The sequence below is a fragment of the Protopterus annectens genome, chromosome 17.part0 (genome assembly GCF_019279795.1).
Source record: "Protopterus annectens isolate FY-2018-M chromosome 17.part0, PAN1.0, whole genome shotgun sequence".
Lineage (NCBI taxonomy): Eukaryota > Metazoa > Chordata > Ceratodontiformes > Protopteridae > Protopterus > Protopterus annectens.
The window spans coordinates 505,121,046-505,138,939 of NC_056751.1; the positions used below are offsets into that span (position 1 = coordinate 505,121,046).

Genomic DNA, 17,894 nt, shown 5'->3' on the forward strand with positions numbered 1-17,894 from the left:
AGGCTTTTGGCGCTCAACCTTCCGCTCCTGGGTGTCTCCACCCTTCGATGAACTTCTTGACCTTATTTGTCAAAGGGTGTGGGAAAACCCTGATTCTGTGGAGCCAGTACCGCGGCACCCCAACAAATTTCTCACTGCCCCTCACGGAAAAGAATTTCTGACAAAGGAAGTCCCAGTAGATGTCATGGTAGTGGCGGCAGCCACCCAGAAGGAAGTTGCAGAGTCTTCTTCTTCGGTCCATCCTCCTAACAAGGAGTCTAGGACTATGGACCGGTACGGGAAGCGTACCTTGTCTTCAGCCACCTTCACCTTAAGGTCGCTGAACTACTTATCTCATTTCACTCGGCTCCAGAGAGATCTCCTTAAGGAGTTGGGAGATACTCTTGCGGGTAACATACCTGAAGCTGTGGCTCAGACAGTCAACGCACAGATTTCTACCCTCAACTCCATCGCAAACTCGTCCATGCGACTCATTTCGTATGCGGCTGAGGGAGCGAGTAGGACGGCCAGCTCAGGTGTAGCCCTTAGAAGGCAAGCCTGGCTGCGCCTGTGTCACTTTGCGGAGGCCTTCAAGTCTTCCTTCACTGATGCCCCTTTTGATGGTTCTTCCTTGTTTGGGACCAAAGTGAAAGACACCCTCACCAGGTGCGAACAAGAGGGAAAGACCCTTTCTGCTGTAGGGGTTCATTTTTCCCTCCCGTCTAGGCCTTATCCCAAGGCTCAGCGAGGGGGAAAGATGTGGTTCAAGAAGTCACAAAGGTTTTTTTCCTGCCGCACAAGGTGAAACCCCCTCCCGAGGCAGGGGAGGGGGGAGTTATTCAGGGGAGATGTCGCCCCAGAGGCAGAGGGGTCCCCCGAAATTCTGCAGACCTAGACTCTTTTCATGGCTTCCCATACTCTCACTCCTGAGGGTGTGCCCAACTGTGCTTATCCAGAGCCTGTCGGGGGTCGAATTTCCTTGTATCCGGAAGCCTGGGAAAACATCACCCAGGACCGATGGGTATTAAGGATAATTTCCGGAGGTTACACCATTCCATTCTGTTCAGTACCCCCTGCCATCAGAAAAATCCCAGACGTTCCACCCAGTCAAAGGGATCAAGCAGCCTCAGAGGTATCTCAGCTGCTAGAAAAAGGAGTCATCCAACCAGTCCCCTCAGACCAGATTGGATTAGGGACTTACTCAAGATTCTTTTTGGTGCCGAAAAGAACAGGGGACCTTAGATCCATACTAGATCTCAGTCAATTCAACCATTATGTACAAAAGTCTAAATTCCGTATAGTCACCCTACAATCTATTCTCCCATTGTTGGGAAAGGAAGTATGGATGTGCTCCATCGACCTGAAGGATGCTTACTACCATATCAAAATGGACAGGGCATCCAGGTGTCATCTATGCTTCCGGCTGGGAGCCAGACATTTCCAGTTTCAAGCCCTGCCCTTTGGTCTCACCACAGCCCCCAGGGTGTTCACCAAGTGTATGGCAGTAGTGACGGCTCACTTGAGACGTCAAGGATTCCAGGTGTTTCCGTACCTGGACGACTGGCTTCTCACCGCCCCCACCAGGCATCTACTAATTCAGACCAGGGACGCTACCATCAGTCTGTGTCACCAATTAGGCATTACAATAAACTGGAAAAAAAAATCTGCCTTGTTACCCTTACAGCGTGTCACCTTTATAGGAGCAGAGCTGGACACCATTCAAATGCGAGCGTTCCTACCACAAGAAAGGATCACAGGGTTGCAACAACAAATTCTTACGCTGATGCCTCTGAGACATGCAAAGGCAACACTGATTCTTCAACTCATAGGGACCATGGCAGCTACTATCATGTTGGTCCCGTTAGCGAGTTTACACATGAGAATTCTTCAATGGCTTCTCTTTGTCCAATGGTCTCTCCAAAGACTTCCGCTATCCCATACAATCCTAATGACAGACAAATGCAAGCAGGACCTCCGTTGGTGGCTGTGCACTAAAAACTTGAACGTAGAAAAACCCTTTGTTCCACCCGTCCCTGTGGCCACAGTGACTACGGACGCCTCCCAGATAGGGGGGGGGGGGCATTATCTCGGTACGATGGTCCAAGGCACGTGACAGGAGCACGAGATACGTTTGCACACAAACATCCTGGAGATGAGAGCAGTGCTTCTTGCATTGCAGGCACTTCAAGAAGTCCTCCCTCTAGGGACCATTGCGATACACTCAGACAACATGTCTGTAGTGTTGTATCTCAACAAGCAAGGAGGAACCAGATCTTATCTACTATGCAGGGAGGCCATGCGCGTGTGGCATTGGGCAATAGCTTCCCAACAGTTTCTAGTGGCAACGCACATCCTGGGGAAGACCAATGTGATAGCAGACAAGCTAAACAGGGCGATTCTTATGCCCTACGAGTGGTCCCTGAATCTCCTGGTGGCAGAGCGAATCTTCAGCAGATGGGGTCAACCTTGCTGCGATCTTTTTGCCAGCCCCCTCAATGCGAAATGCAGCAACTACTTCTTGCTGATCCCCCCCCACCGGGGGAATTACCCAGGGATGCTCTAGCTCACAATTGGCCCTCCCGTCTGCTTTATGCTTTCCCTCCACTTCCCCTTCTCTCAAGGGTGATTCAGAAAGTGCAATCCTTGGGAAGCAGGATGATTCTGATTGCCCCACACTGGCCTCGTCAAGTATGGTTCCCCTTCCTTCAACCCTACTTAGTGGATATTCCTTGGATTCAGGAACCCCTTCCAGACTTACTGACACACGTCGGGACGGTTCCACCCCTCTCTGAGGACACTCCGGCTGACAGCCTGGATACTCCACTTCCATCCTTAGTCAGATGTCATAATTTTTCGCCAGACGTAGTCCATATTTTGTCATCCTCTCATAAACCATCCACTAGAAAAATCTACTTTAGCAAATGGAAAAGATTCTCTATTTGGGCTCATTCCAGAGGCATTGATCCCTACACGGCTCCAGTTGATTCTGTTTTGGAATTTTTGTCTATATTGTTCTGTCAGGGGTCCGCTTCAGCCACCATCAAAGTTCAGCTGGCGGCTATATCAAACTTCCACGTGGCCAATGAACCTAGCCTTATGTCACACAGACTATGTAAAGCATTCCTCAAAGGTACCCTATTGCGTCGTCCCCCAGTATCACAACCTGTTATGCCCTGGGACCTCAATTTTGTTCTTCAAGCCCTCACTCTTCCTTCCTTCGAGCCTGCAGCTACCTGCGAGTTAAAGTTTCTAACCTGGAAAACAGCCTTTTTAATAGCCATCACTTCAGTGAGGCGGGTTTCCGAAATCCAAGCCCTTTCCATCAAACCCCCATATTTGATCTTCCATAAAGATAGAGTCTCCCTTAGACCAAACCCTTCTTTTCTTCCCAAAGTGGCTTCCCTGTCTAATATAAATCAGTCTATTGAGCTTCCAGTTTTCTTCCCCAATTTTTCCAACAAGGCAGAATTCAGATTTCACCAACTAGATGTACATAGACAGTTACGCTTCTATCTCCATCGGACAAAAGAGATTCAGAAATCTGACCAACTCTTTGTCTCCTTTTCCGAAAACTGCCTTGGTTCTCCGGTATCCAAGGCCACAATCTCTAGATGGATAGCCAGCTGTATTTCCTTCATCTGTCACACAGCAGGTAAAACTTTGCCCTTTCCACCTAAAGCCCACTCCACAATAGCTGTTTCCACATCCACAGCCTATCAAGCTAGATTGTCGATGGATGATATATGTGCTGCGGCCACTTGGGCTTCTCCTCACACTTTTGTCTCTCATTACAAATTGGACGTGGTTTCCAGGGGCAGATCTTCATTTGGCTCCACAGTTCTCAGGAGTATTTTCCTATGAGCCACCCAGGTTGTAGGTGCTAGGGACGCTGTCCCATGGGTAAGAATGTAGGCGAGATAGGACTACATAACATGAAGAAGTTATGTACTCACCATAACGTTCGATGTATGTAGTCCATCTCGCCTCACATTCTTACTTACCCTTCCGCCGTCCCCCCTACCTGAAGGATTTGGAGGAAAAATTTTATCATGCAGAGTCCCTTTGATTCATTTGTTTGGATATTTTGTTTGCATGGATGTGTGTTACGTATGCAATAATTGAGTTATTTGCAGCAAACTAGATCTGGGGATGCGAAGCAGTGTACTATGGGATACCCTCTTAGCCCAGCCAATCAGAGACTTTTGAGCTAGTAAATAGGCCGTGTCGGAGCCGATATTCGGCTCCGAACCAACGGGTAAGAATGTGAGGCGAGATGGACTACATACATCGAACGTTATGGTGAGTACATAACTTCTTGTTATAGCTGTAAGCTATCTTCATTCATTTTATATCCCGGAAACAATTTAAACTGTCTTGGAATGTTCCACAGCACTGAGGTTTCCTTTTCTGGTGTTATCAGATACAAAACCATCTTTTTGGCAAATACAGGCAACTTTTCTTGATTACCATACCAGTTATATCTTTGAACTTCTGAATCCCGTAATTTCTTTTCTAGGGCTTCTAAATGTAATGCAAATAGCAAAGGGGAAAGAGGGCACCCCTACCTGGTTCCTCTGTTCAGACACTATTTAATAGGGTGGAACTTTTCCACTTGAATTTTTGCCTGTGCTCCCTCGTATATCCCCCTAATTAACCTTATTGCATCAGGGAATGCAAAAGCTTCCATTACTCTACTTATAAAATCCCAGCTTATTCTGTCAAATGCTTTGTCTGCATGATGACCCACCGACAACAGCAGTATTTTCTTACATTCTGCTTCCCTCTAGATTATCATTGTTCTGTTAATGTCAAATGTTTGCATCCCCTCCACAAAACTGTATTGCTCCATATGTATCAATGTTGGCAACATCTCTGCCATTCTTTTAGCTATTATACATGTAAACACTTTAGAATTGTGGTTTAAAATTGAAATTGCCCAGTATATAGCTGGATCTGATGAGTGTTTAGGAGTTACAGCCACCACAGCTTTCTTCCAGGATGTTGGTGTTTCCCCTCCTTTTAAAATACTGTTAAAAGTTTCCAGATATTTATCACTTTCTTCCATCCAGGCTTATAAACTCCCATATGAGTGCCATATAGAACTGGAGACTTTCCAGCAGATGGATTATACATCCCTGTTTTTATCTCATTTCTTCCAGTCTTAACTGTTAATTGTTGAGCCTCATCTACCACTAACTTTGGCATATGTACCTTTTCCACGAATATTTCCATTTGTGCCTTTTCTTTATTTCCACATTTCTCTGCTTTATACAATTTTTCAGAAAGTTCCCAAAATATTTCTAATACCGCTACAGTTTCTCTGGTTGTTTTTCTTGTTATAAGCTCCCTAATTTTGGCAACAAACCTTTATATTTTCTGTTGCCTAAGTCATTGGGCTATACGTTTTTGTGCTGTAGAGTTGTCAGAAAAACAGTTGCTTAACAGCAACCTATCTAAACTCCTACATATTATCCAAATACTCCCTTATATTCTCTTTAGCACTCTGCAGTTGACTCTTTTTGTACGATTCCTATTATTCTGCAATATTTTAACCTCCATCAGCTCTTATAAATAAGTCTTGATACTTCTTAGTCATATCTCTCTATAATTTCTACCTTATTTTAAACCCCATGTTCATGTTATCCCACTCATTAGCTATAACTAATGAAGAAATTTATCTTTTCCCTAATGATTCTTAATGTCCACTACACATTCCTTAAATTCGTCTCCTTTTACCAGGTAGGTGGGTAAGTCCCAGTGTCCCACTTAGCTACCCTGCATTTTTATCTTCACTGTTATTGGTGTGTGATCTGAAATAGTTATTGGATGTATGTGGAAGCTTTCAATTAAATGCTCGTTTCTGTGAAATATAATATCTATCTAGTCTAGCCCAGTTATTGTACATTGGGGAATATGTAAATTTTCTGAGTTTCTATTACTAAATTAATGTATTCCATACCAAGTATTTTCAGAAATCTACCCTCTTTTGTTATATTTTCCATTATAGGCCCCCCCAAATGCATCCTCACTGTTGCAAATCATGTTCCATTCCCCATCTACAAGTAATATTTCCTGCTAAAAGCTGATTATTAAAGCTGATTATTTCTTCCCAAATTTACTTAAGCTCCATAGTAGCAGTTTTAGATGGAATATAATAAGTACATGCCAGCATAATCCTCCTCCCTTGCCAGTAGCCCCTTACTACCACAGATCTACAATTATCTTTTTTTCCTCTTCATCGCTAATGGAGTTCCTCTAGCAATTAGTTTAAGTACTTATCTTTTCCTTTGTCACTGATATTGTGCTGAACATCTATCCTGAAACCTGTTATCAAATTTTCTCATTTATTTCCAAATGTGTCTCCTGAAGCATTTCTGTTTGCACTCTGCATTTCTTAATATAATTCAATACTCATATATTTTTGTTAATACATGTGAGACCATTCACATTACAAAATAATAATATACCCACCTATTATATTCAACAGATTTTTTAAATGTCTGTTTGTAGCTTTTGTGTTAAATGCACACACTAATGTTTTGTAGGTTGAGCCGTTATACATTTGTTTCTTGTCATCTTTATCTGAACGTGTCGCATTTTACAAGACTTTTATTTTGATGAAAACCCTCAAAAAACATACACAAATACCCAGAATGCCCCCATACCCTATTAAATTAAACTGTATACATCTTCAAATAATGAAGTTTAGCCCTCCTGTTAGGAACAGTTGTCCTAAATCAAACGTTTAACACCTAGACATTACCTGACCTAAAGTTAAGGTTATCCATGCTAAGGGGCCCATTACAGCCTGTGCTCCTATGTATACTAATTGCTGTCCGTTTTTGTCTTGTCTTTATTCCCCCCCCCCCCAATATGGAAAAAACAGCTTGAATGCTTTCAGAAAGCATCAACTTTCAGCCTTAAGAAAAAGCACACTGGCTGTCTTTAAATAAAACTAAAGTATAAACTGTTCTTGTAAATACATTGAAATATTTAAATATCAGAAAAGCTGCTCTTATTCATGTCCATTAGTTTCAAATGTTATTTTTAATAAGCTACCTGCCATTGTACCTTTTAATTTTCTATTAGCAAACAATGTTCAGACCTCTAGATGTCTATCGTCTTTGCTTGTAGTTAATTTGCTTCTGTGGAAACATAAGTTGCATGTACCCTCTACTGCAGACTTGTCAATTCACACTGAACATTTATTTGCTAAAGGAAAACTATTGGTTACATTCACAGTGGATTGTTATTTTAAAGTCCACCTGCTTGCGTAAAAAAAGTTGTTAGATTAAGCTATAGGCATTAATCCAGACATTCACCTATGCAAAAGTAAAAAAAATAAAAAAACTCAGCTCTATATATATTAGAATTGGTGCACTTTTACAACCCATTTCCCACTCCATCAGCCCAAGATTACAGCTTTTAACTTAAACATGCTTTTGTCCAGCCCTTCTTCTCTTTTTACATGGTTTTTAATGTTTTGTACAATAAAATGTGGAGAGCTGCACATTCTCAACCTTTATTTTAACTTTAACTTTCTGGGTTCTGCACCACTATGTGAGACTTGTTTAGTTCAATCACTGAAAATTCTTTACTATATAATACACTGCATTTATTTTTTTCTTTCTTGTTTTCATTTTAATGTCCTTCCAAACAATAATGACATGAGGTAGGGCATATGTCTTTCAGTCCCCCAACAAGTTTAACAAAGTCAACAAAAGTCCATGCTTTCTCGGGCCACTTTTTTCTTGTAAAGTCATATTTTACAAATGTGATTGACGTGTTATAATCTCACATTTATTCACTAATTTCAGTGCCCCTGGTCTTCTTCATACTCATCTCCATCTCCAAACCTCAGACTTTGGTTTATGTCTAAGGTATTCCCAGTTTTTCTAGTAAACTCTTGGACTTTTTTCAGTCTCTCTCAAACATTTTCCTTTGGAACATTGGAAACTGTTTTCCTGGCAGTCTTTCTATGAGCCGTATTATCAAGAGAGTATGAAGCAAGAATATGAAGCAGAGTCCCTTTCTGTTTGATGGCTCACTTTTTTTGGACAATCTTTTGTATTTCTTCCTTAGCCTGTTTTGCATCAAAAAGGAATTTGATTCTGTAGGGAAAAAAATATTCTGAAAACAGCTGGATACAGCAGCTTGAATAGACACTCCCTGATTGCTGTAATAAATTTGCTTCTCTTCTGCTTGGTGTAATAAGAATAATCATTTTCCACACACTATTGTCCCCAGTTTTTAATACTTTGTCCTTCTGACAGTTTTGTCAGGATCAACCCTTTATGATGGTATGATTGCATCTTTACTATTACAGGTCTTGGCTGCTTTCTTGTGGCTAGATTTAGAGCATACACACGATGTGTCCTTTTCAAATCCTGATGTAGAATACCAGTCCATTTACTTGTTTGTGCTTTCAAAAAAATTAATAGTCTGCTTCTTCCAGTTTCTCTGTTCCAGCAGAAAATTTCTGGTTTTCTGTGCATGCTCTGTTTTCTAACTCCACATTTTTTGAAATTTTAAGAAGTCTTGTATTCAACCAGCCTTTTCTTCATTTTGACTTCTGATCAGTTTGTCTGCGCAACTGTTTAAAGCTTCTTCCATTTTTTCTAGCCTTTTGTTTGAGATGATGCACTCCTTCAGTGTTTGATTTATTTTTCCTCTCACTGAAAGCCATCTCTTATAACATGAGCTTGAACTACTTTTTTTTTTTTTTTATATTGAACAGGTGCAGGATTCTTCCTTGTCAGTGTTTTCTCCTCACCTTTGTAGTTGATTTTCTTTCAGACTCTAGTAAGTTTCTTCTTTGGTGACATCCAGACAGTGTGCTTACTAGCCACTAACTGAATTTTACTAAAACTAGTAGAATTACTGGCCCATATCTCTCAGTTTCTTTTTTTCACATTAAAGAGCTGAATTTAAGCTGTTGATCAGTATGCAGCCATCTTGGAAAAAGTAAAGCTACTTGGGCTTAGTGCTAGATCCTGACATGGTGCAGGGTTAAGGCACATGTTACAGTAAGTTAAATAATATGCTCCTTTAAAGATGCACAAATTCTTCTGATTTATTTGTGGCGAAGGAGTCAGAACAGGAAATCTGTTCCCACATGCATTTTCTGGAATCTTGATGTTTGCAGCACCATGGGTAACTCATTCTAAATTTTTATAGATAAGCTGCCACGTGAATACTCCTGAAACTTAAGGACAGGGTGCTTTATGGAGGAAGATTGAACATCATCATTTTGGGGGGTATATCTGTAGGTACACTTTTGATTTTTTTTTTTCCCTACCATTATAAAGGTAGGAAAAATGGTGTTAATTTCTTTGCAGTACAGCTATTTTTCTATTAAATGCATTTCCCAGTCTATGATTAATTATCGGAGTGGTTAAAAAAGATAATCTTTCCCTGTATATAAATTATTTGATGAGACTAAATAATGTTAAACTTGTAAGACATCTTATTTGATCCTTTCCAACTTTGCACTAGTCTTAACCCTCATGTGACTGTACAGTTTCCTAGAGAATTTTACCTTAGTGGCTACCTGTAGGTCAGGGAGCACAGAGTTGTTCTGATATGGCAGAGTAGTAAAGGCATCACTTGTAGATTCATGCTGTTGGGTAGTATTCTGGAGATATGATGTGCATGTAATGCTAGAGTATTTATTTATTCATTAAAATAGCTAATGCGTTATAATTAACTGTGAATGTCCATTTGGAAAGTCCCATTTTCACTAGAACCTGGAAGAGAAAATTAAAATTACTTAAATGTGAAGAATTCATAGTACAGTACAATGTGGGGAGTATTCCACTGTACTGAGCAGTTTCACTGGAGTAGCACAACTTGTTTAAATTGTTCCTTTCTGCAAAGAGTTGTGATTGTTGGTGTTATGGGGTGCAGGAGGGTGCCCCCCAATAAAAGGATTGAACCACTATGTAGAGAGTAGGATTGACAAGTTGTGCTCAGCAAAATTCTTCTGGATGTAGTGGACCAACTCTATTGATAATACAAAAGACATAACTGAATAAATGATGTGTGTCGGGCACTAAACTACTGTGAGAGGGTGAGTATACTAAGTAAACAGTATTGTAGTTGTCCAGGAACCAGGTGATTATAAATCATTAGAGAAGTAACTGATTTGTATGTTTCAGAAATGAGCAACCATACCAAAGTCTGTAACAAGTACAGTAACAGACCAAGATGTTGAGGTAATAGGGAAAGTAGAAGAAGATAGTAAGACTTTAGGTAAAGCCACAGTTGTAGTTATGTTTGCAGCATATATCTTATTTTAAAGAAGATTTGAAAGTTTTCTGCACAGGGTTATGCTGCAGATTGTGCAGAAGTTTATTCTTGGCATTTCCCGCTGCAGCAGGATACCTGGAATTACCAAATATGTTTTTGGATTTTGGAACCTGCTAAACACTTCAGTACATGTTGGGAATGTCTTCCTGTGCTAACTGCAGATGGGGGCTGACAGTTAGATGCGAATAGGCGCTTATGAGCAAAGCATCACTGATTTACAGACAATTAGTGTCTGAATTCTAGCCACTGAAGTTTTCTCAGTGATGGGCAATAAGTTCTGCCATGGTAGTCTGTGTTAAATCTGGCAATTTGGTTATGTGCCATAGTAACTTGTGGTAAATTTGAATGGTTACATGTTCATTCATATTCTTGTTTTCATACCTTGACAACTTACTATAGTCTCCCTTAGTAATTGTAACAGTTTCCTTTATTAGACTCTGGCCTTCCCCAGGTATCACAATGTGCATATTGCAACCCACACCCTTACTCTGAGATATGAGCATGGAACATTGGCTACTGAGATTTGCTGCCCCACCCTTGGAGAGGTTTTTGTAATGTGTATAAAGGGTAACTGTGACTATCCAGCTGGTCTTTGTGTAACCAATAGCTTTAGAGAATTGATTGCGAATATTTACTGGATTATTTTATTTATTTGGATGCATTGCATCTCTGTCTATGTTGATTCGCTCTTCTTTGTAAGCAAGGTTTTGCTGCATCTTATATTCATTCATGGACTCTGGGAGCATGCTGGCTTTAATTCTGTTTCACTTTTTTTTCTTCATCAGGGTTTCACAAGCGCTACAATTCAAAAACATCAAGCACGTATCATCAGAATGGCACTCAGTTTTCCATTCGCTATGGCACTGGAAGGATGACTGGATTCCTTAGTCTGGACACTGTGACCGTAAGTTGCCAGAATGTATTTCATTGCTAACTTCAGTACAATGGGTCTATAAAACAAGTAATACTGAAAATGTTAAACTTGAGCATTAGCAGACAAGCTGAAATCTTTGTAGGCACCCCCTGTCTGCTACAAAATTATATCCTCTTGCTTTATTTTGTTGATAATCATGTTATAGTAATACTTTTCTTATTGACTGTCTCTGTTCATAAGGGACATGGGGGCCAGACTGGGGGTTAAATTTATGATTTCCGGTAATGGGGTCTGTTTTAGATGGATGGGGAGCCTATTCTATAACAATGGGGTAACTTTGGGGCACATGTCTCTCTCTCCAGCATGTTCTGTTTATGTCACAAGCAAAGTTCAGATCCCTGAATCTAGTGTTTCTGGTGCTGTTTATTTTGCCCATATGCAACTGATCCATCAGGGCTAGGTCTAAGGAAGCCCTGTAAGCCAGGCAAAGATCACCTTTCAGCAGATTGTAGGAGACTCAATGCAGAGACAAAGCTTTTAGGCGATCAGTCTAGGACAAGGGTATTCATGTCTTGAATTCCCTGGTGAGAACCCTTTGTGGGCATTCTAACTGTTGCAAGTGTCTCTCCCATGCTGGTGATTACCATATCCAGTATGTTTGATCCTGTGGTTGGAGTAACACACTGTCTGTTTCAGGATGTTTGTGTTAATTAAATCCAGGAAGAGGTGTGCCTGTGAGATTGAGGCAGTGCAAGTTTCCCAGTCTGTAGGGGGGAGTTAACTCATTACATCCAAATGACACCTCCAAGTTTCCCAGTCTGTAGGGGGGGGGGGGAGTTAACTCATTACATCCAAATGACGCCTCCAAGTGCGTCTGCAGTTAACTCCTACTAATGCCTCTAGGCATTAAATATTGCTTGTTCTTACTTACATCAATAATTCCAAAACTATGCTGTGTGCAAGGTTTTAAAAGATTTCACCTTTACGCTTACACAATGGCAAATTCAACTGAATTAATGTTTGACCTCTTTCTAGTGCAGGTAAATAGATATTGTTGTTTTTATGATATTAATTTATATAGATATAATTTTCACATTTTTCTAAATATCTCAGCAACCAAGTAACACAGACAGAACTCCTTAGCCTCGTATCAGAGCTGTCAGCTAGGTGAATAAAGTGCTGCTGACAGTATGTGCATAACTTGAGTGGTTGCTGAGATATTGTAAGTTGTATACAAAGTATTACAAATGTAATAGTTACTGAGTTTACTGTGATTTATAAAATTTGGTTTAACACCGAGAACCTAAAGAATACTACCACTATAAAAAGTTTGTGCTGAAGAGTTTGCCATTTATACTTCTTTCATAATCCCTTTGTTCCAGAGATATGAACATTTGTTTGAAGTGTGAGGACATAATTTGATTCTGTCAAAAGGCTTAGGCTCCGCCCATTTGAAGTTACAGTGCAAACATCCTGAGCTCCATTGGAGTGAATGAGTTACAGCCTCTTATGAATAAGGTGCTTAGTTGGATGGTAAGCCCCTCTAATAGGCTTGGATAAGAATCGTAAGACTCTGTGGGCATAGATGATGACCTGCAGCTAGCCATGGTATGGTGAGGAACCTAATCTGTGACGACTTGCAATAGATGAGCTTCAGAGTGGCATCCTGTTTGACCGACCTGAAGATAAGTTTGTTGTTAACGTAGATTGTAGCTCTCAACCTCTTGGCACAAAAAAATTGGACAAAGCCAAAAATAATGGGGAGACAGATTTTACATAACTGCTCTTATAAAGTTAGAAAGTTGTTAGAATAAAAGGTCTTGTGTTGCCATGCATTTTCTGAAGGATATAAAGTCTAAAACTCAAATGACTGTCATTATTTAGTGAAATCAGTCATCACTGATTTGCCAAACAAACGTAGAAGATCACAAATTTTATGAGGAACAGACCAAAAATATGAGGCAAAAATCTGTACATTTGAGAGGTATGCCGTCGAGTAAGGCACCTCCCCCTTTGAACCTAGACTTTGCTGCTGTTGGTCTAAATGTGTGTAAGGCAGTGTAGCTTTGCACTGCTAGAGCACTTTCTATGGCTTTAAACCAAGTCTGTTCCGTGGCGCAGATGTTTGCATTCTACAGAGTGAGGAGGAGTTGAAGGGTGCAGAGGTTTTTGTTTGGTCTCCTAACATTAAGGTTGCTTGGTTATGTTTTTTCATTATGTTTGTAGTTTTGTGTTTTTGGAATTGCCTTAAAAAGGCTCTAAGGGGGTGGATAAACTAATATCTGAAAGCCTGATGGGACAGGTGCAGCCCATCCTTGTCAAAGCAATGTGGTCCATTGACCATATTCTCCCATGCTGACAGATATTAGATTCCCCATGGAGTGACACCAGAAACTAAGGCAGTTACTAAAATCAATCATTTTATGTTCATACTGTGGTATCATACAAGGTGAAGGTAGAATGCTGCTCAATGCAAACCTCATACCTGTCTGTGGCACACATTCTGAGAGAGTGCAGTGACTTGAGTACTTGCGTGATATTACAGATTCTGGCTCCAGATAGGCAACTAACCATTGTCTAATCTGGTAAGTGGGGCATCTGCATGTCGCACGATGGAGTTTATAAAGACAAGGGTATTAGGTAAAATATCTGCTTGCCTTATGGGCTTTGCTGTTGGCGGACCATTGGGTATAGGCTTATTTGAGATAATGTGTGCCACAGACAGGTATGAGGTTTGCATTGAGCAACATTCTACCTTCACCTTGTATGATGCCACAGTATGAACATAAAATGATTGATTTTAGTAACTGCCTTAGTTTCTGGTGTCACTCCATGGGGAATCTAATCAAGGATTGGGAGGGTGGCAAATGGTTAAGGTCTTTGCCTTACAAACACAAGGTACAGGGTTTGAATCTCACAGGGAATAATTGGCTAGGCTTAAAATGGCTTGCAAAGGCAGTTAGCCTAGTACTAATCTATGAATCTATGAATCTATTAATGTTGCTTTTGGTGTGTATTTTGGTGATTGCTGAGAAACAGTGTTGCTACTAGGTGACTTTGGAGGTCTTTGAGATTTGGGAAAGTTTCTTTTAAATGCCTCAGCTTGAGGGTGTGTGTGTGTGTGTGTGTGTGTGTGTGTGTGTGTGTGTGATTTATACCTCTAAGGATGTTGTGTAGTGTGTGTGATTTATACCTCTAAGGATGTTATGTAGTGTGCGTGATTTATACCTCTAAGGATGTTGTGTAGTGTCCGTGATTTCTACCGCTAAGGATGTTGTGTAGTGTGTGTGATTTATACCTCTAAGGATGTTGTGTAGTGTCTTTGTGAATTATACCTCTAAGGATGTTGTGTAGTGTCTTTGTGATTTATACCTCTAAGGATGTTGTGTAGTGTGTGTGTGTGTGTGTGATTTATACCTCTAAGGATGTTGTGTAGTGTATGTGTGTGTGATTTATACCTTTAAGGATGTTGTGTATGTACATCTCTAGCATAATGTTATTTTCCTTAATGTTGAACTGGTTATTTGAGAACATGGGACAATTGCTACATTGCCTTAGGATGTCCAAATCTACCAAGAAGGCCACAGAGACATTGGGTAATTACATGTCCATGTTGTCACTGCTGAAGTGACACTCCGACCCCATGTGCAAAATGGGAGTAAGGGGTTGAGAATGGATGGATAGTTATCCATTTTTTTAATAAGGTGAGCTGTTTATGATTAAGGATTGGGTTTTGACAGGGGTCTCCTAGAGTAGTTTCTGGGGTTAAGAGCAAGACATTATATAGTACTGGCGCTATTCGATGTGCTAATTATTCATTAGATACTGATGAAGTCTTACAACATATGTACAAGACTGCATTGCTTTATCTGTTAGTAAAGTTTTTGTGGCTACATTTTGATGTCAGCTTTTTATTTTTAGTGTATTACTTGGATTTTTAACACTGTGGACTGTGCACGTCTTTTTCAACTTTTCTGAGATGAATTGACAGTAGAACAAAGTGTTAAGGGATAAGTATAGAAGGTTTATAATAGGCTAATGAAGACTGAAATGAATGAGAACTAGTATGGTGGGTGGTGGCAATAACATAATGGGGCTGAATGATTGGGAAGCAGAGGATGTAGAATCAACAGGAATAGTCCCAAGATAGAAACAGAATGAATACAGAGTCAGAAGGATCAGAGAAATGAGTGCCCAGAAGGAAGAATTAGGGTGTGGAGAGGTGGGGAAAATAAGGAGAGAGGTTTGGAGGCAGAAAGGCAATGTAATGAGGTATTTCTGATGTGGAAGTTGAACAATAAAGAAACTAGATTATTGCCTTATACTTAAAGGATATACTGAATGGATAATCACAAAATATGAGGCTATAAGATAAAGGATGGCTGCATTTTCTGGTGAACTTTAGTCATCTCATTGTCAAATAAATGACCTAACGAAGTGAGGAGGGGTAAAATCTGACTTGGGGGGGGGGGGGGGCTGACTAAGAGTCACAATAGGAAGATGAAAAATATTTAGAAGAGAAGGTAAGAGAAGAACTTAAAAAATGAAAACAAAAAAGATCTCAGGTATATGGTTATGCAGTTATTTTTAACACTCTTGTCTTTCTCATTTGAGAAATGTAAGTGTAAAGTGTTTGGTTAAGTTATGCACTGTGGAGAAATAATACTGGCTAAAGAAGAAGGGGAGATCTGTAAGACCCAGGTAATTACAGACTAATATGTTTGATAAATGTAGATGCACCGATACTAGCAAAAGCATTTGCTTTCTGACCAGGCATAATTTTGTTGGGATGGGGGGATAGATGGAGTTTCTAAAAGGCCACTAGTCTTAAAATATTTGGTGAGGTTTGGCAGTTTTTCAAGACAAACTGGAAAAGGAAGAGGATAAAGGTCATTATACAATGACCCCCCATTAATATTCCAAAACATGCACGTTGTAAATCAGACTTATACTAATGGAAAAAGGTCTGGTCGTCTGGACGTTTTCCATTAGTATTATAAGTATTTTTTTTTTTGTTACAGCAACGGAAAACACAAGATCTCTGTTGCTTGTGTCTTGCTATGTTAAAGGAGTTTAACATAGCGAGACAGCTTTAAAAAGAGCAGCGGAGATCTTCCTTTCTCCGTTGCTTTTTTTAAAGCTGTCTCGCTATGTTAAACTCCTTTAACATAGCGAGACACTTTCTAAAAAGCAATGGAGATCTTGCTTTCTCCGTTGCTTCCACACACAGCTCTGATGTACTGCGTAAGCATACGCATGCGCAGTACATCAGAACTGCCGCAGAATACCAGACCGCTGCGGAAGGGCAGCATGGAGGCATTATACAATGCCATTATTTAAGAAAAGTAAGTATTTTTTTTCTTAAATAATGTCATTGTATAATAGCAATAACCCACTTCCGGGTGTGGGTAATGCTGGATTTACCCATGGTTGTCTTTGTTTGGCCACTCAGGCTTTGCCCTCGTGACCAAACTACACCAACCATGGGTAAATCCAGCATTACCCACACCCAGGCGTGGGTTATTGCTTAAATGTTAAATAGCACCAGAAATGCATTGGATGGAGTGGAATAACCTGATTTTTTATTAGAAGACTTTAAGGTGATGAGGTTTTTAGTGCAAGATGATGAATTTAAGAGCATAAACTGAAAATGTTAGTAAATGGGGGAACTTCAGGAAAGAGTAAGGACGTGAGCAAGGCAGGGCACCTTGATTGGTGCTTGTAATGGATGTCCTTGCATGAAAGGCAAGGAAGAGGCTGTGAATGACAGAAAAAGACCAGTTGTTGATTTGATATTGACTGTATTCTGACAGCATTTGTGGTGGAAATGCTAAAATGCTAGAATATTGGAATAATGTAATTTTTTTTTGCGAGGGAATTTTAATGAGATGGTGGGAAAATGGCAACCTCTGGCAACTACTACTTGATAACACACCCCCTAAGAATAGACCCAGTGATCAAGGATGCTGAAATGCATGTACAGTAACCTGGCCTTTGACCATCATTTGCCTAAAGTAGTAAGGAAATCATTCTGTGTTGCACAACTTGTAAGCAAGTGTATGGCATCTAGGTCTATGAATGTCGGGTGTACTCTGCCATTCTCAGACAAGTCGTTGAGTGTAGCACTTCCTTCAGTATGTACCTGACCAATCATATGCAATAACTGGAGCATCTGCAGAGGTTCCTCGCAAAAAGATTGCAGGGCATAAACACGTCCTGTACAGTGTACCTCAAAGCTCTGTCCCTGTCCTGTGTCTCCTTTGCAGACTGTTGAGAGTGTGTCTATGCCTGCTTTTCAAAGGATACTATCATTCCACTGTGATGGACCTGTTGCACATTCGCAAAATGATTAGCATCAGAATTACCCAGTGTAGGAACCTAAACCTCATCTGTAATATTAATAGGACGTGTTGAAGGGGGTGTGTCCGTTTGTGCGAGTGTTTCCGTGTGTGCGTGCGAGTGACTACCCTTTGTCTGAAATAGGCTTCCCATTCACATGAAGCAGAGTTCTTCCCTAGCCTAATTCAAGCAGAACTTGGACCAGTGGATGTGGTATTGAAAATTTACCTTTGGTCTGGTTCCTTTGTCTGTAGTAGACAGAGGCAACCTGTAAATGTTTGACCACCCATGCCCATGCCTACAAATATCCCTTAAAATAACCCTAGGGTATCAAAACTTGTCAGATACTTCTGGGAAGTATGGCAAAGCTTAAAAAGCCCCCCCTGAGATTTAG

The 17,894-nt window shown here is 40.5% G+C and overlaps 1 protein-coding gene across 2 annotated transcripts in view; it reads left to right on the forward strand.

Moving 5' to 3' along the window:
* The window catches only part of NAPSA (napsin A aspartic peptidase), a 776,864-nt gene that overhangs the window by 469,799 nt on the left and 289,171 nt on the right, over positions 1-17,894 (forward strand). For both annotated transcript variants that reach the window (XM_044059077.1, XM_044059078.1), the window contains one exon: positions 11,073-11,191. In XM_044059077.1, coding sequence (XP_043915012.1) covers positions 11,073-11,191 — 119 coding nt within the window. The remainder of the gene's footprint in view (positions 1-11,072; positions 11,192-17,894) is intronic.